The 25,596-nt window shown below is 43.2% G+C and overlaps 1 protein-coding gene across 1 annotated transcript in view; it reads left to right on the forward strand.

The window, feature by feature from the left end:
* Window positions 1-25,596, forward strand: part of LOC147683721 (ceruloplasmin-like) — a 427,036-nt gene that overhangs the window by 84,607 nt on the left and 316,833 nt on the right. The window contains exon 3 of the mRNA XM_086944094.1: window positions 18,785-18,997. Within this exon, the coding sequence (XP_086800220.1) occupies window positions 18,785-18,997 (213 nt within the window). The remainder of the gene's footprint in view (window positions 1-18,784; window positions 18,998-25,596) is intronic.

Genomic DNA, 25,596 nt, shown 5'->3' on the forward strand with positions numbered 1-25,596 from the left:
CTAGGAACAATAATTAATTTCCTGCGTTTGTGCCACATTGCGTTTAAAAAACGGGAAACTGCAAAAACTATTGGGGGATGGGTATCGTATTTTAACTCCCTAAATGCATGCGCACACCGACGAAAACCTAGATTTCTGCAAATTGCAATAAGCCAGTGCTTGCGTGGACCCTGATATGCTGGGCAGAAGAAAAATACGTGGATTTCATCCTCTAGACCAGAGCCGCATGCAGCAGGGCACTCCCCACTCATGGCTCTATCCCGTTTGCTTGTAAGTGCTCTGAGTGGGAGAGTGCCAAGTCTGAATTGCATATACAATTTACGTGCTACTGCGGGGAATATTAAGTCTAGGAATTCCTCCCTTTTGTAATCTTCTTTGACCTGAAGGAACTCAATGGTCAGTCTCCCCCCGTAGTTCTCACTTGCAGGGAAGCTAGGTTATAGTTCTTGTAGTGGCATTTCAGGTCGGCTTTAGATATCTCTGGGCAAGCAACTTCTGGTGTTTCCCAAAGATTCGGTATGCCTACCCTGTAAATTGTTAACTTTATGTGGGCGAGTCAACTAATGTTCTTGCTTCTTGATGCGCCCCAAATTTCCACAAATTCATTTTTATAGCAGGAGAGTTCCGGGACGGACCACAGTCTTTTCCAATATAATAGAGGACGTAAGGGCATAACTTCCTTTATAGGGAGTAGCCCTAAGTCCATATGCAGTGGTACCAGAGGGGTACTTACAGAAAGACCCAGTAGGTTCCTAACAAATGCATGCTCTACCCTGGCTAGATTTTGAGATTTCTCGTGCCCCCAAAGCTCGGGCCCATAGAGGGCTGCCGCTCTAGCCTGTACACCGTAAATTTCAATTACTGGGGCCGCAGGTTTGAATTTGGACATTTTCTGCAACCGCTGGATCCCCCCCCCCACCACCTTTGTTATCTTGAGTGCGGCTTTAGCCAGCTGCGGGTCCCATTCCAGGTGTTCTCCCAGAGTGATACCTAAGTTTTCGAACGTCTTCACTCTCTCCAATGGGGTTTCACCTAGGAGGGGATTGGGGCGTGTCTGTCTCGGTGGGTTGAAGATCATGAACTTGGTTTTATCCAGGTTGATCTCCAGCGCCCTCAGTACGCAAAAGTTGGCAAAGCCATCAAGGATACGTTGGATGCCCGTAGATGTCTTGGACAACAACAAAGTGTTGTCCGCAAACATCAGAGCGGGCACCCTACCAGTGGCCAATCTTGGGGCATCGATGTTTCATTCTCCAAGAAGATGGTCAACCAAACCATTTATATAGAGGGAAAAGAGGGTAGGGGCCAGTACACAGCCCTGGCGCATCCCGTGGTTCACCAGAAAGTGACCTGACAGGACTCCCTGTTTCCCACACCTTACCCGGGCATAAGTGTCAGTATGCAGACTCACCAGGACCCTAAGTAAATACTGTGGTAGGCCCAGGTCTTGAAGTACCTTCCACAGTTTACTTCTAGGTACTAGGTCGAATTCCGACCGCAGGTCAACAAAGATCATGTAGAGGCTGCCACCCTCTACAGTCACCGTTTTCCAGTAGCAGTCTAAACAACTGGTCCACTGTTGATGTGCCCTGCCTGAAGTCCACCTGAAAAGGGGATAGAATATCATAATCCTCCATCCACCTCTGTATTCTACCCAAAATTATTCGGCCCATCAGTTTCTGTGTCACATCTATAAGGCTAATCGGCCTATAGTTTAATGGCATAAGGGGGCATCCTTTCTTGTAGATGGGTACAATTTCGGCACCCCGCCAAGTATCCGGGGGATCCATACCGTTCAGTATATTATTAAAGAGAACACATAGGTAAGGAACCCATATTTTTGGCTCATAACGATATAGATCTCCTGGTATCTTGTCTAGGCCAGGGGCCTTCTTTGGGGCTAACTTCAAGCTCGCCTCCTCTACCTCCTTCAAGGTGATCTCACATGCCCCCTCCAGTCTATACTCGTGGGGGAGGCATGGGAGAGACGTCTCTGTAAAATCATTGCTCAGGGGGGAATACAGAGCCCCAAAGTGTGCTTCCCAGGCTGAGGCAGCTATGTTTGGTCCATTGGCCACGGTGCCAGCCCTACTCCCGCAGCTAACAATTGTCCAGAAAGCTTTAAAATATTTAGAGTTAAGTGCAGTTCTAAGGTCTTCCCACCTTTCTGCCTCCCAGTCTTACCTCCCCCTCTGGATGGCCTGTTTAGATATGCGCCGACAGTACTTTATCCTGGTTTTATCGTTTAGCTTAACAGCAAGGAGAAAATCCTTTTTAGCTTCCCTACAATGTGCATTATACCAGGGATTGACTATATCTAAGTCTGTCTTTGCTCTCCCTACTGGGCAGAACACAACAGAGAGACTCTGAATGAGACCCTGAAGAATTTTCCGAGGCTCATCCTCCACCCCTAAGAGCATGTCTCTGTCCATCACCTCACCCATATCTCTACTCTAAGGTACGGCAGCAGCCTTCGATACACCTCTGCAAGTTTATCTGGCGAATCTACTATCAGTGGCCACTTCACTCTCCGCCTATTGTTAGTTAAAAGAAGTGGCAAACCGACTGAGTTTTGGTCCGGGGCTGGTCTTGGAATACCCATACTCTCTGGTTTTAAGGTCATGGCCAATGGATTGTGGTCACTGTCTTTTCTTTCGTGTATCTTAAAGTCCAGGACCATTCCCCAAGTTCTATGTTCGACTAATATATAGTCCAAAATAGAATTATGGCCTACTCTGTTGAATGTCATACACCCAGGTCTGTCAGATTTCGTTCTCCCATTGCATGCTCTAAGGGAGGACGAGAGTATAAATGAATTAATTTGTAATATTAGTGGGGTCCAAGCTCTAACTACCTGTATCTGCGTTTCCGGAACATGCCAAATGTAATCCTCATCCTCTATACCAACTTCAGTTGCATCAATAAGTGGCTCAAAGTGGCAGTTAAGATCACCACCCACAATTTAAATAATAGATGGATCAAGAGTCGAAATGAACTGCTTGAGCTGATCAATAGTTTTGGACTCCTTTCCACTCGGAGTTGGTCGAGAATATACATTTATAAAAGCGGTTTGCTTATTTCCTGGGGATGTAAGTAAGACACACTGCACATCTAAAGACCCAGTAGGGATCTGGACCGCCTGGGCCCCCAAATGGATGCCCACACAAATTCTAAGACCTCCTGAAGGTCTCCCCATTCCCTTCTTAGTTGCCGGTATACTAAAGGTAGAATACCCCCGCTGTGGTGTATCCGGTCCAGGAAAGACATGGCTTGGCAGTTCGGGCTGGACTGTTCCCACGAGGCACAGGTCAAGGCTGATTTGCATATGGCCATGTCTGAACTGGGGTGGTGTGGAGTGGAAAAAAACGATGGATTTAGGCCCAGATCTCTGTACTGGGGTGAATGTATGACATTGTTCTGCATTCTGTCCATCAACTGTTGTTTTGCGTGGTGTATCAGTCAGCGCCCAGGTTTCCTGGAAAAGGCAAACATCGTTTGCCTCCACAAATGTTCCCCATCTGGGCACAACAGTTTGTTTTTAATTCCAGCCACGTTCCAGGAAAGAATTTTAATGGAATCCTTCGGCTCACCCTCCCTGCTTCCAGTTGCCACTGGATCTGTAATAGGTCCAAAGGCAGTCTGAGCATCAGCACTACTGTCATTGAGGATTTGGCTTGTCCCACCCCCCTAATACACAAAAGCCCTTTCCACAACCAACTGGGACACTGCACTTGTGGCGTCCACTTGGCTATCTAAATAGGGAGTTCTGCTCTCTATACACCGTTCTTGGTCCCCTTGGCAGCACACTCTCGATCCTTCCCAGCTGACCACTCCTCGTGTAAACTACATACTCTTATAGGGCACTTAAAAGAATCCATATGAGAAATAGCTTTCTCTAAGTCAGATCCTAACTTTCAAATCATAATTGTTAACATGAACAAGCAAGAAAAGTTGGACTTGGTTCATTTTTATAATAACATGCATAAGGAACAATTGTTCCTAACCCTAAAAGAAATTCATTTTGCCCTCTTGGAAATTCAGAGTAAGCGTACCCACACTGTTTCTTATTATAAGGGGGTTGATTCTAACTGAATGCCATGTAATCAAAATGGTAATTCAATATGTGATCTAACTGACGAGAATAGCGTAAACTTAACTCATTTCCCGCATACCATAAGTGGCGAATGCCTAAATCAGACACTACTTTTATTAGAATTGGGTTTTGCTAATGAATTAATTTCACCCCCAATTCCCTTTTCACAAACCTTCAATGGCAGAGGTGCTAGCACCGTTATAGATTTTATATTCATAACGATTAGGGTCGCGCCCCGTTTGCTGAATTTTAAGACACATAATAACACCACTTGTGCCCATTTCCCAAACAGCGTTTCAATTTTTTGCCCATCTAATCCCGGCAGAAGTAAGTCGGAGAGAAAGGTAGGGCAAAAAAATTGACTATCCATAGAATAAATGGTAATTCCCTTAAATGGGATAAAATTGACCCACAACAAAAGCGGTAGTAAAGAATTCTCTTGATTCTATAATGAAATGTTTAGATCCCTCAACTTCACATCAAGAGGTTTTAAGAAACCTTATGGAAATCAGAAAGGTGATAAATAAAACATTGAATGTTCACCTGAAACATAGTAAAGGTAAGAGTAAAGGTTGGTTCAGCAAGACCTGTACAAAGGCATATTCTGAGTTAAAAACTGCCCTACATGAAGAAGAGAGGGGCAGAAATAAAATTAGTCAGCTTAGAAAAGCATATAATCAGGCCTTAAAATTAAGAAGAGCTGAACTGAAAAAAGAATCCTGGCAAGAACTTCGCAAAAGTTGCAGGAGCAAGGATAGTGTTGCCTTTTGGAGGGCTGTTAAATCTCCCTTTCTTTCAGAAGTTAGGGACGGCCGGCAATTGAATTTGCTGTCGATGAAAATCACTGGATAGAACATTTCTCCCAAATTTTTGGTCTAAACACTGAAGTGAATTATGTGATAGATGATAATCCTATGATGAGTACTCTCTCTAACCCTGTAACTTTTCCCAAAGCTCTTGATATCATCCTATTGGATGTTGAGCACGCTTTAAAGGCCAGTAAAGGGGGAAAGGCTTCTGGTCCTGACGGGGTTCCAGTAGATATTTTTAAATATAACATGGACCCATGGCTCCCAATACTGACAAGAGTGTTAAAGGCCACATGCTCAGTTGGGATTATTGACTCGTGGTCAGAATCAATCCTGGTCCCGATGTTTAAGAAAGGAGACCGACAGAATCCGGCCTGCTACCGCCCTATATCCTTATTAGATTCTTTAGGCAAGGTGGCAGACCGTATTGTTCTTAACCGCCTACAGCAATGGACGGATGACAATAAAGTACTGTCTGACCTCCAATTTGGGTTCAGGGAAGGTCTGGGCACTATGGAGCAAGGCCTTAACATGTCACTCCTTATGGGAAAATATGTGAATGCAAAGGGGGGGAAGTTATATATGGCCTACGTAGACTTGACCGCCGCCTTCGATTGCGTAAGTCATGCTAAACTTTGGAGTATCTTGGTTAAGATGGGTGTGGAGATCTCCATAGTTAACTTCTTAAAAGATATATACACGAATGCTACGGCTAGGGTGAGGTTTGGTGTAGGCGGGGCTCCCGGCACCGTTCAAAGTAGAGAGGGGGGTGAGGCAGGGTTGTATCCTGGCTCCCTTCCTTTTTACACTCTATACAAATAGCCTCGAACTGGCCATGTTGGAGGGGAGCCAGGACCTACCTCTGCTACAGAAGCGCCCAATACCCGCCCTACTCTATGCGGACAACGCCGTGATTTTAGCACCAACTTCCCTAGAATTACAACGTGCCCTTAATAGGTATCACATTTTTATGGCCAATTTAGATTTAAAAATCAAAATCAAAAAGTCATTTATAATGAGTTGTGGGGTAGGGAGGAAGAAGCAGAAGGTCATCTTCATAGAAAATATAAAACTAGAATGTACCGCAACTTATCCTTACTTAGGTTTTCTAATTGACAACAAGGGTTCCTGGAGACAAGCAATAAATGCCAGGAACCCCCTCTTTATGAGGACCACCAGATCACTGGTTAATTTCGCACAGATGCTAGGCAAGAGGCCCCTGGTGGAAATACTCCAGATATACCACGCCAAATGCATTAGCATGGCAATATTCGGGGCTGAAATCTGGGGTTATGGTGGGGTCGAGGCTATAGAGAAAGTGGAAAATGCCTTTTTGAGGTATTTGTTGGCAGTTCCAAGAGGTACTTCGACGTACAATTGCCATGTAGAACTAGGAATACTGTACATCACTGGCATTATAAAAGTACAACCAGTCCTACTGTGGCACCGTATTTGGTCATCCCCCAAAACAGTATTTAATCTGGAGCTTCTGAAGGATTGTCTCAGCCTTGACAATGTCGATAAGATTGGGTGGCTCATGTATGTGAAAAAGTTTCTATTTGATTTGGGTTTTTCAAAGTACTATTATAATCCAGCATTAATAGTACAGATCCCCAGGAAATTGTTTAAAAACAGTGCATGGGCCATCTGGAGGGGCTCAGATTACTTATGGATGTAAATAAATGTTCAGTTCAGCTCAACCTAATGATTCAAACCACTTTAACAATACAACCATATCTAACGTACAATCTGAGTGGATATGATAGGTTTGACTTGATACGGTTTAGGCTGAACACATCCCATCATCTGATAACCTTCCCTAAAATGAATGAATGGGCCAAAATGTTGCCATACTGCCCCTGTGATGGCGTATCAGTACAATCGACAATTCACGTGGTGTTGTTCTGCAAATTTGATAAAGAGTGGAGGAGAAGTTGGATAATACCCATCTTAAAAATTTTGGGCTTGAGATCATGTCGCCCAGCATTTCTTGTTTACAATTTCTGGATGCAGGGTGCTTTGCGAAAAACATTGCTCGATTTCTGAAGCTCTGCATTAGGCATAGGAAAAACCTAGAATAGAGATTGATGCTGTACACTCTGAGTGTGACCACGGTTCTCTTTACCTATGTTTTAATTAGCCACTAGTTGTTTTTAATTATTGATTTTTAATCTCTGTTGTATATTTTAATGGTGAAATGTACTTCAATTCCTGACTGTGTAAATATTTTAAACTATTTATTATAAGTCAAAAATTAAATTCAATTTGAAATACAAATTTTCTTTTTTTTATACTGTACTTGTATGGTTTTTCTATATTTTATGAAAATCGAATAAAGGAATTGAATTGAATTGACTATTGATATTTTGAGCTGCGAGGTTGTGGACCTCATTTTACACCTATTGTTGACCATCAACATCTGGAAGGTGGCCGGCCTAAAATCTAAAATTGCACTGCCTGACTAGAACGACTTTATCAAGCTGAGTGACATCTGCCTGTTACAGGAAACATGGTGTACGGAACCGGTCTTTAAACCAGAGTATCTTAAATTTTCAACCCCTGCTATATGTGGTCCTACAGGGCGGCCATCTGGCTTGTTGACAATCTGGATTCTACCAGATTTGAACTGTAAAATCCACCAACTCCATATTGCTTGCCCTTATATCTTGAATGTTTGCCTAGTAATTGGCAATTCGAGTCATTTTGGAATTTACAACGTCTATTCATGAGGTGTCAAGGGAGGACTGAAGTCAAAGACTATTTCAATTCTAGTGGAGCATTTGATCACATTTCATGATGATTTTCGTTTAATATTAGCAGTGGATTTTAGCACCATTTATGACCCCTTAGATAATAAGGATGGCACTATAGCAGAGGATGAGTCCTGGGGCATGCCACCGCTTGAGCTACCTCAATCTCTAAATGGACTGAGGCAGCGCTTCAGTTAAAAGCATTTTCACTAGAATTTGGTGTAATAGCTATAAGTGGAAGATCCAAATCTGGCACAGGGGTGCTTTTACATTTAATAATTCATCCCACTTTAGTTGTATCAATTATATTCTAATTGATCTACACCTGTAGGCATACCTAAAGGACATGACTGTTATAAGCAGCGTTGAAAGTGGTCAAAACCCGTTGTGCCTCACCCTAGAACCCTTTTGCTCTAAGCTGGAACGCAAATCCCACATTGTAGCTAGCAAAAGGGGTATCTATCCCACTAACCACACACAGCTGATCAAATGGTCACAGTTTATAGAGTCGCCTGACCTTTTCACTGCAGTAAAGAAAGAACTACAGTCTTGTCTAGCAGAGATCTCGTATAGTAACCCTAGAGCCTTGAGCATTCATGGTATTACTGATATACATAATCATTTTTTTTAAATAATACTATTGTATTTTACTGTACAAAAACCTACCTCACAGAAGAGACAAGCAAGAGCCAAAACATGATTTCACGAGGAGTGCAGGTGACTAGTCAGAAAGTTAGGAGAAGCGCTGAGATCAAGGGATACTCCTTGGATCCATTTGGCAAGGAAGGTATACAAACTGGCTCAGTCTTGAGCAAAGAGGGACAGGGATGATGGAAGGTGGCAGTACTTGAAACTACTACAAGGCTTCCCCCATTGGGAGGAAAAATTGAAAGAGGATTTGCACAGCTGTATGAATCCAAGATTGACCACTGTAAAGGTCTGTGGCGTGCTGCCAGAGATAACGCTGTCTGTACCTGTCAGCGTCAACACTGAAAGACTTGAAACTAGCCAGAACCACCAAAGATTCCGTGAGATTCTGGGCCCTAGTTAAGTGAGGGAGAGAGCGCCGTATGCCCACACCCCACAAACATATTGCTCCCTCTGTGTGGGCTGACTATTTTCTAGATTTATATTCGGAGAGCCACTTCACTCTCAGAGTAGAAGACGCTCCAGATCCTCTCAGTCTTGATGACTCTCCCATTATTTGGGAACATACTTTCTAACCTGTAAATGGTACCCTTGCCTTGATGCAATAGCTAGAGGCAGGGCGCCAGGCCTAGATATCATAATGGCTGATATATTTTTACATAATAGGGACAAAGGGTCCAGTTTTTTTTGTTACTTTGGCAAATGCCATGGTGGAGCCTTGGTAACAGATACCTGGAAGAGAGTATAAGTTATCCCTGTATATAAAAAAGGAGATACATTGTTGCCATTTAATTTTAGACCACTTAGCCAGATTGACTGTGCCAAATAGTCTTTGCACGTCTCCATCAGGGCAAGATTCAGGACTGATTTAGTGACAATGATGTCCTATCATCCTACCACGCCAGATTCCAAAGGAAAATAAGAACACAGATCAGGTTATGCACTTCTCTCTCCTGTATTGTAGAATCGTGGAGCTCGGGGGAGGCAGCTTGTATGTTGCCTTTGTCGATCTATACACGGCCCTTGATCTGGTCCCCTACAGGAAATTATCACATGTGCTAAAGGATTGATGCTCTCTCTTACTTACCCTGCGTTCTACCCACGCATGGAAACTCCCCATGGACCAGATGACTCTCAAACCTAAACAGATTGCAGGTGTTATAATCAAAGAGCATAGTAGCTCTTAAAGCAAACCCATTTCTCCAGCACTGTAAATCTATGATTCCAAAGCACTTGGCTCAGCTCTGTATAGTGCAGAATGATGGGGCTTTGCCAACTTAATTTCCTTGACCAGATTAGGGAACAAGTTGTTGAGGAGCATAGCTCATCTGCTATCCAGTACCCCGCTGATACCACTGAAGCTTGACATGGGGAGAAAACTACTAGATGATATAACCAGACTTCGCCATTTGCTATTCTGGAGAAGGCTATGGTCAGACCTAGAACTAGTACAATAAACAAGCATTTACAATGCAACGGTCTCGCCTTTTGAAAAGTTAGAGCTATTGGCATTGTAAATGCCAACATTTTTATTTATGTTTTGTTTTTGAAAACAGATAAATAAATGGCATTGTCATTTACAATGCCAATAGCTTAATCTCTCGCAAATGCGAGAGCTATTGCATTGAAGTAGAGAGAAAAGAGGTGCAGATGAGGTAAAGAGATGAGGCTCATACAGAGGAAGAGCGAGGGAGAAGTAGAGAATGGTGAAATAGGGAGAGAGAGACAGAGGTAAGACAGGTGTATTAAACGAGCGAGACATTGGAAGCAGAGAGAGTGAACGGAAACAGTGAAGGGGATAGAAAGAGAGATGAAAGCAAAGGGAGTGATAGATGGAGCAGAAGAGGCAGAGAGAGCATTGTAGAGAGAAAGAAATAAAATAATGGGAAAACGTGAGGGAAAGAGGACATCAATGAATAGAGAGACATAGAAGGCCAATAGGTGAGGTAAGAGAGAGGCTAATGCAAGCAAACACTCAGGATGTGGTAAACCAATGTGTGCTTCACAAATTATAACACGAGTAGAAAACTCATGGCTGTGCAAACATCATGCTTGACTCAGACAGACTGCCTGTAGCAAGGGTAAGAAACAATGCAGCCACCCTGCATAGGCAATAATGCAGGTGAGCACCAAGCAAGATCAGCCGATATGCCACACCATGAAGGGTTTAAAAACACACTAACCATCCACTGCACATGAATATATCCATTTTTTGTACAACTAAACAATCTGTTGCACCTGGGCTCATAGATCAGAAGAGTGGACAGGACATCCCTTGCAGGTGAGCACAAGCATTCCCTGGCAGCGAACACATGCACTAGGAGCATGGACAAACCATTCCTAGCAGGCAAGCACCATAACAGTTCAACCTGAATGACATCACAGAAGATGTGCATTGAAGGCGAGGGGAACACTGCAGTGAGGGGCCAGAGAACATCTTCCAGGGCTGTGAACATTCTCAGCTTAAAAACGGAACTGCTGTGCACGGAGACTTTATTTGGGCTAGGTGTATAGGGCACACAGAACTCTTCGACCCTGCATCTCTAGCATGAGCACCGTGCAAAGAGGGTGAGTGTATGAATGATAGAAGTGGCAGAGACATATCAATCCATCAGGAGTTGGTAAAGCACAACTACGCACCGGTCAGGGTCTGAAGGCACTGGGTCACCCCCTCACATGAGCTAAATGACGGGTACAGACAGGCCATGCCAATGTTAATTGCGAGTTTGTGCATCATGTCTGGGGCTTGTGTGGATATGCACATACAGCATGTAACCGATGGATCAAAGTAAGATCGCCCACAAGGATGGGGATGAGAGCAAGCACAATGTAGGTAAAAAATCTTTATCTGAGCAGTTAAGTATAACCATTGGAATTCAGAAAATAGGTTAAGGAGGACGACAAATGTAAGTAAATTCATCAAGGCATTTGTCACAATTATAACACCAGAAAAGAGCTAGGATTATAAAGTCCTTGGCATCGAGGAAATAAATTCTTACACAGCTAAAAAATAAAAACACATACAACAACAATTGGTGCTTACCTCCTCTGAATCCGGCTTGGATATTCCTTCCCTGATTTTCATTGTAATATTCCAGATGAAAGATTTTCTTCTCGAATGTATGCGACTGTGCAGAGTTTGGGGGACAGACAAGGCACATACACACAGCCCCCAAGCGCAATTTTTGACAGAGGGAGACCGAGACAGAAACAGGCAAAAAAGGTTATGGTTACCCTCTCACTATGAAAACCGATGAGAGAATAGAATCCGCGTTCACCGCACTATCCCCTGTTGAAGATCAGTCCAGGAAGATAGAGACGAAAAGAAGCAAGGGAAACACGGCACAACTCCCTAGCTCCTAATAAGCAGCCCAGATACACACGGCAAGCAGACAGACAGACAGACATGAAAAGAGCCCTGAAAGCAGCGAATCTTAATCCAAAACCACCCTAAAAGTAACACAGTGACATACTGCACAGTGCGATCTGTAGACCCGGAATCTGATTTGGGAGTGAGGAAGCATGCTCAGTGATATTTTTGTTCGCAGCCCTCAGAGCCGGCTCATTACCAAGATGCTGTTTATATGCGCATGAGACATGAGACTGCCTGGGAAAGGTGGATGTAGTGAATACGGTGCAGCGTGTTCCACGTGCGAGGCACAATAAATTTAGCAGAGTGACAGAAACAGGCCTCAAGCCCAAAGGCAATTTGTAGTGGGTCCCCAAAAATTGACCCTGCCACCAAACACAGCACCTCCCCCGCTACCGGCCCACGCTCGCCACAACAGAAATGTAGTCTCCTATACCTCTGCCCCGGCCCCTATCCCCACTCCCACACATAAAATAATGCCTTTACCCCCGTATCCATGGGATCCCTTTTCTCTGACTCCCAAGTCGCAGGGATTTCTAAACTCTTTCTTCAGTGGTATGGTGCATCTTGCACATTATCAAGGGCTCTCTTCTTTCCCAATCCAGCGTCAATAGGTAATCCTGTTGTGTCTGTGTACTGACGAACAGATTTTATACTGGGATACACAGGACTGCAAGTCCCAGATAGCATCAGACTTGCCTGGTTGAGGTTCTGAAACATGCGCATGGGAAACAGAAGAACTCTTCTACGAACTCAGACTACCCGTCCCCAAGCTCCCACCAGAAAGCAGGACTTTCTCTCTCACTCACCTTTCCTTTTGTTGGCTTGAACGTCATTTGTACTGTCAGAAAGGGCCGGGAACAGAGATATCGCTAGCCCTCAGTTTCAGCTACCATAAACAGCACTCCACGTCGCACAGAATGTATGTCAACTTGCCAGCCACGGAGCTTGAAGGGATAAGTAGTTCTAGCGGTCTCCTTCTGTCAGTGTCCGAGAAGGCAAGTAAAAAGCGCGTCCTGCAGAATTTCGGGGATCGGGACCTAATTACGCGGCTATTCTAGTCACAAAAATAGTAGAACACAATACATGCATTTAATTATAATAAACAAATCCGGTACAGTCAAAGTTTCTTGTTTTCTGAAACACATTGCGGCGCATAAATAAAACAATTATAGATGTTTTCTCTACTGAACAAGACAAAGCAGTTTGGGGAGCTTCTTATGCGCTGTGAGTTAAACCCCTAAAGAGGCATCCAAGCGCATTAGTGCTTTGCAATTATAGGGGAATTCATGCGGTCCGATGTTTTGGAATAGATTAGAGAGAGTTTCAGGAAAAAATGCAGGGGAAATTCATTTCCTGATTGATTCGGATTGAAGAAAAACATTGATTCAGCCTGCTCTTTCCTGCAAAATCGGTTGAAAAAATATACTTTCCTGAAGGAGCCTCCTCGGTCACCTGATGCAACAAAGAAGAACTCGGTGGGATTTAAAGGAACATTGGGCAAAAAGTCAAAACAGATAAGTTCGAAAACAATGTGACTCCTCGTTGTAAAACGTCAATTATTATTTAACAGTTTTTATTTTATTTTATTTTACCTTAACAGTGGAGCACAGTGCCCAAGCATCAATCGGTAACAGGGTACTCGCCGTAAAGGAGGAGAGCCAAAGATATGCAAGAGAGTTGTACAAACTACTGGAGGCGTGTCTGAGAAGCGGGCAAGGTCTGGCTGTCAGCAACACAGAAAAGGGACAAACAGGCAACTTCCAGGCACGCATGAGAATGAAGGCGGTCCTTTTGTGTAACGATCGTCATGAAAGTGGTGCATCTTGTCTTGTGCTCGCCGGTTTAGTTCTGCGTCAAAACTGAAATGAAGCACTTATATACCCAGGTATTGTAAATGTCCGTGTAATTTTCTAATTTTTGATTCTGTTGTTCAATGTAAATTTCAAGCAAAATTACAACATGTAGCAAATGCAACATGTTTTTGTTCTTGCTCATAAATTCACATTAATTGCATTAAACAGATAAACGTCGCAACGTTTGCTTTCTTACCGGTAGATCTGTATTGACTGGGCTTGGTATCTAGTTCTTCCAAGATGGTGGCTTTTGTAGCGTCCTTTCAGTTCCGATGTAAGCCAATCGGAAGGAGCACAAACGAAAGGGGTGTGTGAAAGGGGGTAGACGCACTCTCCAATGAGTGTGCAAACCTTATTTGCATATAGCCAAGGAGCATTTTGGGAATGTAGGAATTCGCTTAAAACGCGATATCTTAATACTAATTATGTGTATATACATTTATAGGACAATTTCTTTGTCCATAATTTCAACTCTGCCCAGAAATCATTCATATATATCTGATAAGTACTCACTCTAACATTACTAGTTTCCTAAACATGAACCATATATACAAAATTGGACTTCTCTACATTCGACACCGAAGAGATAGAGGAGCACCGCGGCCCACGAGACAGAGAGCGGAGCATGGAGAGGCAGGTAGGGAAAGGACCCGGAGAGAGCCTTAGCGAGAGAGAGGACAGCAAACTTTAGATGGGGAGGTGAGAGAGGCGTTGAAGGGCGTGCACATTCTCTTTGAAGAGAGAGGATGTGTGCGCGTTCACGAGGTCTAACCTCGGCAGGAAAAGCGAGTGGCACGGAAGCGCACGGCCCATTAGATGCAGTCAAGGCGCGCTCACGAGGTCAAATCTCCAAAGGAGAAGCTCGTGACAGCCTGACTACAGCAGAAAAAGCTCGTAACAGTCTGATGTCCACAATATTCCCAGAAAAGCGGCAACATAAGTTGTCTCGCATAGACAGCAAAAGCTTCGCTTTTGCTTTCGTCTAGGCGAGACCTAAAAATGGACATAGAAAATGTGATGGAGGCTGATACGTTCGATAAAATCCCTTGGCTTCATCAAATCAAGAAGCTATTATCTATAGTTGGTCTGAGAGCTCTTTGGGATAACCCATTGTCTAAACTGGTTCCGTCAACAATATCATTGTTTGAGGGTTAGACAATCAGAGGCTGAGCTAGTCACCAGCTCCTCTCTGCTCTCTGACAGGATAATTCCTGGATTGGGCTTGTATTTTGGTTATTAGAGCAAGGAGTATAGCCGAGCATCCATGATCCTATTGTTATTGAATGATTTGTATCGTAAAAGTTTACACTGTTGCCCGATGTGTGTCCTAATAACCCCACATGAGAAGGGGATGAGTACACTTTGCATTGAGTGCTTGGATATTATGTTTCCACTGCATCTATTTGCAATCCATTTCTACTTTGTGTTTTACATGCTTTTTAGACACTAATGCTTCTGTAGTTGAGCTAGGTGAGGGCATATTTTACATTTTAATCTACTTTTGATATGCTTGTTCCTATAATCTTGCATTCAATTCTTGCCGTGACATCTTTGTTTATTTTATTAACAAGGGAATCATTTTGGAAAAAGTGCAATTGATATTAGTTTTAAGGTTTTGTGGACATCTCTTGTATGCTGCAATGCTACTGCTCTCAAACTTGAACTTATTATTTGTTTATTTGCATTTTATCTCGTTTATTTTATCTTGTAATACCTTTTATGACTTTAATTTCGAATAATGCTTATCAAACAGGTATCTTGAAACATATGATATATTGTGAGTCACTATTCACTTTGTTGCAAACTGATTTATTGACCTTCATATTGTGAGATCTCCTTAAGGATGTTGATTCTGTACAGCAAGCCACTCTGCCAGCAAGACATTCTAAATCAATAATATGTTAATGATGCTAAGGTGTAAGTTAAAATGTCTTTGGCTAGGAATAGCCTTAAAGTCGGAACCTGCTTGAATGTCACAAAAACGTCAATATACACAGTGTACATGAATGTGTACTCATTAATGTAGATAACCTTGTGCCTCTTTCCTCAGTACCTCAACAGTACGAACGTCTGGCCCAATTCACAAAACTGTTTGTACACTAAGGGCGTGATTCACAAAGGTAAACTTAGACTTGTGTATAACTTTATGATTGTTTTCTATTCGCAATGATATTTTACGAGCTGTATCTTTACGACTGCAGAGTCTGTCCTCTCTTTTTATGTGCAGAGACCACAATCATAAAGATACTGCTTATAAAATAGCTTTGTGAATAGCAAACAATCGTACACTTCTACAAAAGTGTAAGTTTACCTTTGTGAATCAGGCCCTAAGATAGTTTCAAATCTGAAAAAGGGCCCGTCACAAGACGGTTACAGTGCCCCGCATTCCCCCTAGGGATATAACGCTCCTTAAAAGCTGTCCGGTCTTCCTGCACCTTCTGTGTGCAAAAACTCACCTGGTCAGACCTCATTTTGGTCTGAGACAAGGACACTGGGCATCAGCACAGCCCAACTCAACCCAGTCATAGGTGGAGCACTCTCCCCTGACTGGTAACAACCTTCCCTAACCTAAGAATTCCTCACCAGCTCCTTCCCTTCTCGCAAACCACAGCGATCTGCCTGTGGAATGATGCTCCTTCTTTGACGCACATAGGGACCAACACGTGGTGTTAAACTGGATGTACATGGATCAGCATGGTATTCTCCATTCTAGGCTGAATAATTGGTAACTGTCAGATTTAGATACAGGAGTACTAGCTGAAAATCTTCGATTCTGGCCACTCAGTATCTCTTGCACCTAAATCCAGCGAAATCGTAGTAGAGTCCTATGTTGGAATATTACTTTGCTGCAAACCTTCTGATGGGGCGGTAGAGAGAGGGCAGTGCAGAAAAAGAGGCTTCACAAACTTGATGAGTGCCTACATATGGGTTTGTGAACCTTCACAGACTTTTTCACAGCCCATTGTCATTCTAGATGCAGTTGAAAGTGTGCTTCGGTGTGAGACTCAAATAAATCTATATTGAGTGGAGAAAGGAAAGGAACACGCCCTAAAATTAGTGGTTTGTAGGGAAAGGAGTTTCACCATCGAAAAATATATTTTTTCCCATAGAGAAAAAAGTTATCATATACAAATGCACATACATAAGCTTTTCCAAATGCTCAAATGTACTCTCATATTTACAAGAAAATGTTAGAGCGGCAAGCTGCGCCAAATTTGGCAGCGCCGTGCTCCGACATTTTCAAAACGCAGGGATGCGCTGCATTCACAAGAATGCGGTGCACCCTTGTATTTTCCCTGGCACTAAATGTAGCTGCCGAGTGCCAACACAGGCACCATTGCACCATAGTGCTAGGGTGCCTGCATTGCAGTGAATGATGGTGTCCATTCCTGCACATAAACAATCACGAAAGGCGTTTTGTAACTTCTATGTGTGCTGTCATTATTTAATGTGTGTTTATGTGCAGGAAGGGACACATTAATTGCATTTTGCTCTTCTATCTGTGCTGAACAATGCAGCACACATAGAAAAAACGAAAACGAGGAGAAATAAAAGTATTTCTCCTTGTTTTGGTATTCTAACGCCTGCTCTTGCTTGTTTTTGGCACTGCTTCAGATTTACACCTCCTTGTAAATTTGGAGCAGCGTCAAAAGCAATGTGTGTGGCAGTGGAACACCCACAGCAACACCCATTGCACGCCCCTTTCACACTAAGTGATGTGTGTAAAGGGGCCTTATTTACAAGGTGGTGTTAAGCCACAAAAAGTGGCTTAACGCCACTTTGTAAACATGGAAAAGGGCTTATCACCAGCAGAACGTTGCTAAAAGTGACATTCTGATGGCGATATCCCCCTGTGAATGTGTCCCTATGTATTCAAGCATTGTGGTCTTTCTCTATGACCTTCACTCAGTCTCTGTGCCCACTGAACACTCTGGGAGTGCACAGCATGCTCTACGAGATTGAGTACTTGGCCTTTGGCTAAGCCCTGCACATAGTCCTCATGCCACCAGAACCAGGGGGCATATTACCAAGCAATAGCGATAATTATCGCTATTGCTTGGTTAGAGATAAAAATTTACCGCTGAGCTGCGGCGATTTTTACCCCAAATAAACCTTGGTATTACCAAGGTTTATCGCAAATGCGATAAAAATCGCCGCAATGCATGAATATCGCTGAGAAGTCAGCGATATTCATGCATTACCGAGCTAATGCTCTTAGCCATGTTATCCACCTCCCATTGGATAACATGGCTAAGAACTGCTCAGGGCAGGTGTTAGTTTTTGGAGATATTCGCGCTTAGGGCGAATATCTCCAAAAGTTGGTAATAGGAGATAGCGATGTTAGCGACTGTTTTCAGTCTCTAACATCTTGGCACGCCCACTTTGCATGTCATTAGTGATAAATATCACTGACATGCAAAGTGGGGCCTAAGATGGTCGCTATCTCCTACTAGCTGTCGCTAACTGGTGTTAGCGACAGCTAGGTAATAGGGAGATAATTTTATCTCCGCTTTCTTGGCTTTTAAAGCCAAAAAAGCAGAGATAAACCCCCTTGATAATATGCCCCCTAGTCTTTATGACCGTGAGCAGAGCACTGATGGCTCTGGAAGCAGAGTCTGGTATACTGAGAAAAATGTGGCACTATGCAACTGGACATCAGTTTTCCCTAATGTCTCCAGCTAAATTTACATAGAAGGGCCATTGCCTCATGGATGGCTTCCACTTCAGTTGCAAACCATTGATACATATCCTTATGAGTCACTCGAAAAGGGGATGCCCCTTTCTAGAACCCTTTTCCTTGTGAATCGCGAGATCTGTTTGAGGCATTGCCAATGGGTATTTTGCAATCACAAATCACAAAGCATGCAATTCACCTCATTGCATGCCTAGCAAGTACCTCTGGCCTGCAGCGCTTTGCTTAATTTTTAATTTTTGAGATCATATCTATCTCATCAGTTTGACCCTGCTGAACTCTTTATCAGCCTACTTGATCAATTTATTAGTTTGAGCAAGATATTTCATAGATATATTTTAATTTGTTTCTTTAATGTTTCATATTTTATTCACTGATATTCTTAAAAAGTAACCTAATCGAAACAACCAGAAATTATTATTTCTCAAGTTGTATTCAATAATTTAGTCTGTTGTATTGAGAGTGAGTCAGATGACTATGCTTCTTTTGCTCATTCTAAAACATGTTAACCCTAAACCTACTGTTTCAATGATACAGATGTGTTACATGCCCCTTGCATTTGCAGGTGCTCTCTATCCTGACAACACAACCGGTAAATACAAGAAGGATGACGTGGTACCCCCTGGAAAGAGCTATACATACAGGTGGGATGAGGTTGAGGACCACGGCCCAGCTGAAGGAGATCAAGAATGTGTGACGAGGATTTATCACTCACATATCGATACCCCCATCGACATTAGTTCTGGAGCTATAGGACCTTTGATCATTTGTAAAGCTGGTAAGTCCTTCAGCTAAACAGCATCCAAGGGACATTTCAGTCTTTTGGGAGCACAGGGCGCTCACATTGTGTTGTGCATTTATCCCTGGTTGTGGTATGACATGCAATGCACTTCTTACTTAGCAAGTGTCTTATTCTTAGCTGCTGTGAAAGTTCTGAGAGTCATGTGGTGTAATTCGACAAATTTGTGAGTTGATCATATTGTTGCTCCTTTTCCGATGTATTCCTACAGACATTCCAGACAAGGTAGATACGTGGAAGTCTGGCTGCAGCGGGGGTCCTTACACATTGCATCTGAAGGCTTAAATGGAATCTAAGCAAGACTATGTGTTTTTATGTTTTTGACTCAGGAAATGCAACAATAATGCAAACATACTGACGGCCTGTACCAGAGTAGGACTCTGAAGTCAGGTGAGGCATTCAAAATGTACCCCTCCTTTTGAAAGTGACACCTGTCATTTCACTGCACTGAGAAAGCCTACACTGGAAACACTGGAGTTGGCATGAGGTTTGAAAGACTCTCAAGAGAGTCCCAATTTTATAAAATAAAGCATTTTGATTGGACAAATTCCCTCCCATGGGAGTCGTGCTCCACGGTTGTGGGTACTCTGATTGGCTGCCTGCAACATGAACAAAAATGTTGTAGGCAGCCATTACAGGACTCAGGGACTTAGGGCCCGATGTAGGTAAATCCCATTTACCGATTTTGAAATACCGAATCTTACCGATTCGGTATTTCAAAATCGGTAAATGGGATGTAGGTCCCAACATCTGGATTCTTTACCGAATCCTTAAAATTCGGTATTTACCGATTCGGTAAATACCGAATCGGTATTTGCTATTGAATCCTATGGGCCTTTGAAGCCCATAGGATTCAATTCAAATACCGAATCAGTATTCAACGATTCGGTAAATACCGATTTTGTCAAGGGTGCAGGGGGTGTCACTTTGACACCCTCTAGCACCCCCAAAACGGGCATGTGTGCAATGTGGCACACAGACATGCTCTAAAGGCACGTCTGTCTGTCACATGGCACATGTGTACATGCACAGATGTGCATGTACACAGGAATCGGTATTTTACCATGGATTTGTATTCCATGGTAAAATACCGATTCTGTAAGCCATGTACTGATGTAACATTGGCTACCTACATTGCATTTTCGGTAATTTTACCGAATCGTTATCATTACCGAATCGGTAAATATTACCGATTCGGTAAATTTACCGATTCGGTAATGATAACGAATCGGTAAAATTACCGAAAATGTGCCCCTACATCTCGATAGCCCTTTACCGATCGGAAACGGCCGAAAATCGGTATTTTCGGCCGATTCCGATCGGTAAAGGGCTACCTACATCGGGCCCCTAGTTCCCTGTTCTGAGATTATTTTAGAAAATTATATAAAGGTGCACAGTAGGGATACTCTGCTCCCCCTAGGCCCAGCGGGGGTGGTCCCATAGAAGCCACTTCATTTAAAATAGTTTAAAAAGTTGCGATCCCACAGAAATTCTGCAAGACTCACATGGGATCACAGCATGTAAAATAAAATGGAATGGTGGCCAGGGGCTGCTGTGAAAAAGTAAGAGGATGGGGCACATGATGTCATGCCCCAAAGCTCATTGAGGCCCTGGAACTGATAGAGCGCGCAGTTCTCCCGGGTCACCAAGGTTACCAATTCTTTACACGCACTGGGCCCTGGCGTGCGAATTTTCAAATACCACACTAATAATTTGGGTGAACCGGGTGAGGATTACTTGGTTTCTCCTCCTGCACGCTGTTATGAGTAATTAAGGTTTGGTTTCACCTCTGCTTACCATGAACCTGACTTACCACAGGCACAATTCTTATGACAGATCTGGAGCTAACAGGGAAATAGCAGACAGGCCTGAGATCAGATACTCTTTATAATCAGTACAATACTTATCCACAATTTCTGTAAAATGACCACAGACACCTGAGGATGTTTAAAGCTTTATAAAAAGTTCAAAGAGAATATGACAAGGCAATAAGTGATAGGCAGAATAATGCGTCTAACATCAAAATCAACACCATAAAATAGCTATAGATTAATGCTAAGACCATTTGAGTATATGGGAAGACTAAAAGGTAGGAATTTTTAGAACAAAACTAGTCACTGCAACTTTATACTAGAACATAGGATGTGGATGGGACCTAGAACATGTACTTAACCTAAGTGATTTAAACTATTCTTACTATGTTCACCGCAATCATGCTAAAGGAAAGGGAAAAATTGGAACATACTAATACAATATAACAGTTTGGTAATTCTCTAAGGGAGGGGAGAGAAGTGGAACAATTCTAAAAATAATTGCATATAACTTGTTCTCAAGGTGATAGAGCAATATCACAGGCAAGAGTGCTTTATTAAGAAAATAGAGAGGGAAGACGAGAAAGAGAGAGAGAGAGAGAGACGCAAACCCACGGACTGATAATTACCTAGTTCAGAATGAAGACTAACCCAGGCCACGGGTCAGTTGAAAGGACGGGGACAAGGACCCTCAGGAAGGAATGCCAGAATGCGAGCAGGTACAGCTCACGGACAGTAAGGACAGGATACCCCTCAGGATTTGGGATCAGGACTGGGCTCACCAAGGTACGACCAACACCCACAGCTTCAGAAGCAACGCCAGCGTTACCCCTCTCTGCAAGTAATCCGCCAGTAACCCCGATTGGGTTTTCGAATTCCCCAGCAAAGTGCTTCGCCAGCACTTAGAATTATTTCCACCCCTTAGGAGTTTGTGGAAAGTATGGACAGAGTGCTCCGCAGCACTTCAGATTGAGCACCTATAGAGTTCGTAGGGTCAGTGACAGGTCTGCTACTCGGACAAGTCGGACAATTTTCCTAAGCTAAACTAGGGCAGTTATACTGTTTTGGGGTCCCTCAGACCACCCACTAATGTTGCAAGTGACAGTTTCCCACATTATGATTGGTCAGGAGAGGTGGTGCGGTCATTACCACCTCCTAGAGTTCGGCTTTCCCATCATTATTATTCAATTTTGCACACCCGCCCCTCGGGTTCACGTTCCCAGGCATAGGAATACAGAATACAATACAAGTGTACAGCATATAGCAACAGTGTATGACAGTTCAAGGTGCAATACTGCATCTTCGGGATGGGTTCCCAGGCGCATCGAGCTTCAGGAGCCAGCTGGCTAGTTTTAGCTTCTGCGCAGTGAGGATTTTCCCAGGTCACATGACAGGGTTCAGAGGAGCCTCAGCATGGCGTCGCTCATGTATGCCCCAGCCCACAAAGACGCGGTACATGAAAAGTAAGCGAGAACAAATTAATATCACACATAAAATGGTCACACTGTATACCATGATGAAATTCTAAACATTCCTTATTTTATAATGACTATAGCATTGCTGTTTAGTGCGAAAAGACAGATAGGCTAAAGCAGCGGTAGCAAGCGGAGAGCGTGGTGAGAGGCAAGCGGCCATGTTTGCAACAGTGCGCATGAGCACAACTTCCCTCCAGAATGCGAGTGCGTCACATCACATGGGTATGACCGACGCATGCGCAGACTGAATTTCAGCGAAGCAGCCGTTTTTAGTGCAAGCTTCGTTAGTATGAGAAAAGACATACAAGCAAGCATCCTGGGGAAACCCGCGTGTTTGGGAAAACACTTAATAAATGACGAACAATGGTGTTAATATGATTATACGGTTTAGGCAAGGGTTTTGTATGAGAGCAGGGCGCTTACACGCGAATCCCAGCTCCATCAATCCCCTCTTTAATGATATTTACTATCATCACCACATAGAAGGAAACAGATGCCAACTTTTCTCATTCATCCACATCACTCATTTGAATTTCAACAAATTTATTGTTGAGTTTTCTTTCAGCTTCCCTATGAGAGTGGTGATTTTTCGCCTTTTTGTAAATTGCACTCTTTAATTATTCTAATTCTAGTTCATCAATATTTCTTTTCACCCCCCTCTGATTCACAGTATATTTCTTTTTGCATTTCTGGCATTTGCAGCAGATAAAAATGATCAATACAACTACACCTATTACAACTATTGGCATCAGTATTTTCCACAAAAGATTTCTACCTAGGTTAGTAAACCAACTACCTATAGAGGAGAGACCTCCAGTCAGTCTCGTCCAGGCACTGTCAACCTCCAATGGTTTGAGTTCTTTTTCCAAATTAGTTATGTTTTTCACATATTGTTTTAGTTCGATACTTTTATCAGGAATGTAAGTGCAACAATGTTGCGCTTTCAGCATTCTACAGACTCCGCCCTCTTTTGCTAATAGGGTGTCAAGGGCAAGACGGTTTTGCAAAACCATTGATCTGATCGCAACCATTTCGGTATTGACCATCAGGAATCCAGCAGCAGTGTCCGTTGATAACCGGTCCACTACTGTAGACAATTTGCAGATTCTATGGGTGTTCAGAACTACCCCCATTCCAGGTATCAGTGCACTAAAAATATCACCTATAATTTCACCTACACTTTCACGTTTACTACGCACTAAGCCATTAGTCTCTTCATCGCTTCCAGCTGCATTATTCACATGGTATATTTTCGGGAAAACAATGCCAAAGTAGCAGCTTCCATACCAGTGATCCGGCAATTTGAAATAAGCCTTGTTCCCACATATATAATATATTCCGGGAAACACAGGTTCTGACCCATTTTTGAAACCCCAACCTCCAATTACCTTGTAGTTATGTTCACACTCGCTGGAACCGATGAATACATTGTTATAGTACTCTGTCTTTTCCCTATGGATACAAAGTTTCCCCTTTTGTTCAAAATCCAGCAACAAGGCAGGACTAGCTTCGCCTGGCGAGGTGTTATCCATGTGCTCAGCCCACCTAGGGACTCTATCCTTTTCGTCATTTGCCTTCTTCTGAAACTTTTCTCTCCTTCTGTCTGCCATCTTTATGAACATCTTTTCCTGCTCTTGCAGAGAACAGGTCAGATTAGCTTGTCTTGCTTCATCTAAATCTATGTTACCTATAGTCAGAAAATATTCTCCCATATAACGGGTCACGTCACTTTTAGTATGTACAAGGTTCAAGTGTCCTCTAATAGGAAGTTCAGAAAATACTACGTCAGCATTTGAATAATAATACTGCAAAGTGCTCCTATAAAACAAGCTAGCTAATATACTACAGGAAATTCCATAGGTTAAAGGTAGATGGTGATATGTCACGCCTTCAGCCACTGAAGTTGGTAGCTTCATGCAGACATAACAGTCCTCTATTTCCATAGCTTCTACATAATGCACTAACAAGTTAGCAAAAACATTTAGATGCGTCTTGTTTCTCATTTTGTGAAAGTGTAGCCCATCCTCATCTGATGCTTCTAAATTAGGTCGTGTGTGTGTCAGTCCTACTCGTTTGTCCCGTCTTTCTAGGCTTCGTGGTGTTTCTGCAGTCTGTACAACCCCTACGTCTACTGCTTCGGGTTCAGTAGGGGACAAGTTGGGATTTTTACTTATCATAAAAGGTAGAAAAACTGTTAGTCCTATCCACATTACTATTAACATTGCTATACTACACAAGCATATTTTACAACAGGTTTTAAGACACCCACACCGGGATCTCCCAGAGACATTCGGATCAGACATATTTAGCTTACAGGTGGCTTTTGCTACTCCTCTTCGTTTCTTTGCACCAAAGGCTCACTTCGGGGCTCTCTCAAGGAGGGTCTTCGTCAGAACTCCGATCAGCGATGGACTCTTCGTCACTGTTGCCACTATTGCGTGGTTCGTCTATTTCCTCCAACACAAAGTAAGTCCACTCAGGGCTCCGATACAGTCGGTTCTGTTTCTTTAGTCTGTCGCTCTTTCTTAGCGATTTGCCTTGGGCTGCCTTTCTTTCACTTTCAGCCCTTTTTCTGTCTTTCAGTTTTTCTTCGACTGTCTTTAGTCTGAGCCTCAGTCTCTTGACGTATCGGGGTGCACTTCTGCCTCCGTGCCTCCCAGTCGTTGATGAAACTTGGCCTTCTTCGTGCACTCTTTTTACTTTTTGATGTGGCACCTCTGTTTCCCTGCCTGTCTGACTTGTTCCAGGTCTTTCGTCTATTTCTTCTGCCTGGTCCCTAGTCTGTCCCTGCTCAGATTCAAATCGTACTTGCTTTTTATTTCTGGTTACTGTTGTTTCTGTTGTCTGAGCACTTTGATCTAATTCTATCTGTTCCTGTTCATGCTCTTCGAACTCTTCGCTTTCTTCTGCATGAACGTCAGCTCTAATTTCTAACTGTCCCTCTCCAATTTCTGGAGTTCCAGGAGGAGTTTCGATGTCTTGATCTGACCCTACTTGGCCTACGTCCTGATCAGGTGTGTTGTGATTTTCGTTGACCTGACCTTCTTCCTCTATTTCTAACTCACCTGGACTATCCCACTCACTGTCTAAGTAGGAATATTTCCTGGTTCGTATTGGGTCATGAACCTGGTCGTCGGCGGGGTACCATTCAACGTCTCGACTTGTGCTCGGCAGTTCGATGTCAGCTAGCTCCGGACTTTCTTCCTCGGAAGCTTCTTCAGCTGCGCTGCCTTCAGCTCCAGTCGCGTTTTCTCCAGATACCCGCTTTGTGTGGCTGGCGTGGATCCACTTC

The sequence above is a fragment of the Lissotriton vulgaris genome, chromosome 11 (assembly GCF_964263255.1).
Source record: "Lissotriton vulgaris chromosome 11, aLisVul1.2, whole genome shotgun sequence".
Classification (NCBI taxonomy): Eukaryota; Metazoa; Chordata; class Amphibia; order Caudata; family Salamandridae; genus Lissotriton; species Lissotriton vulgaris.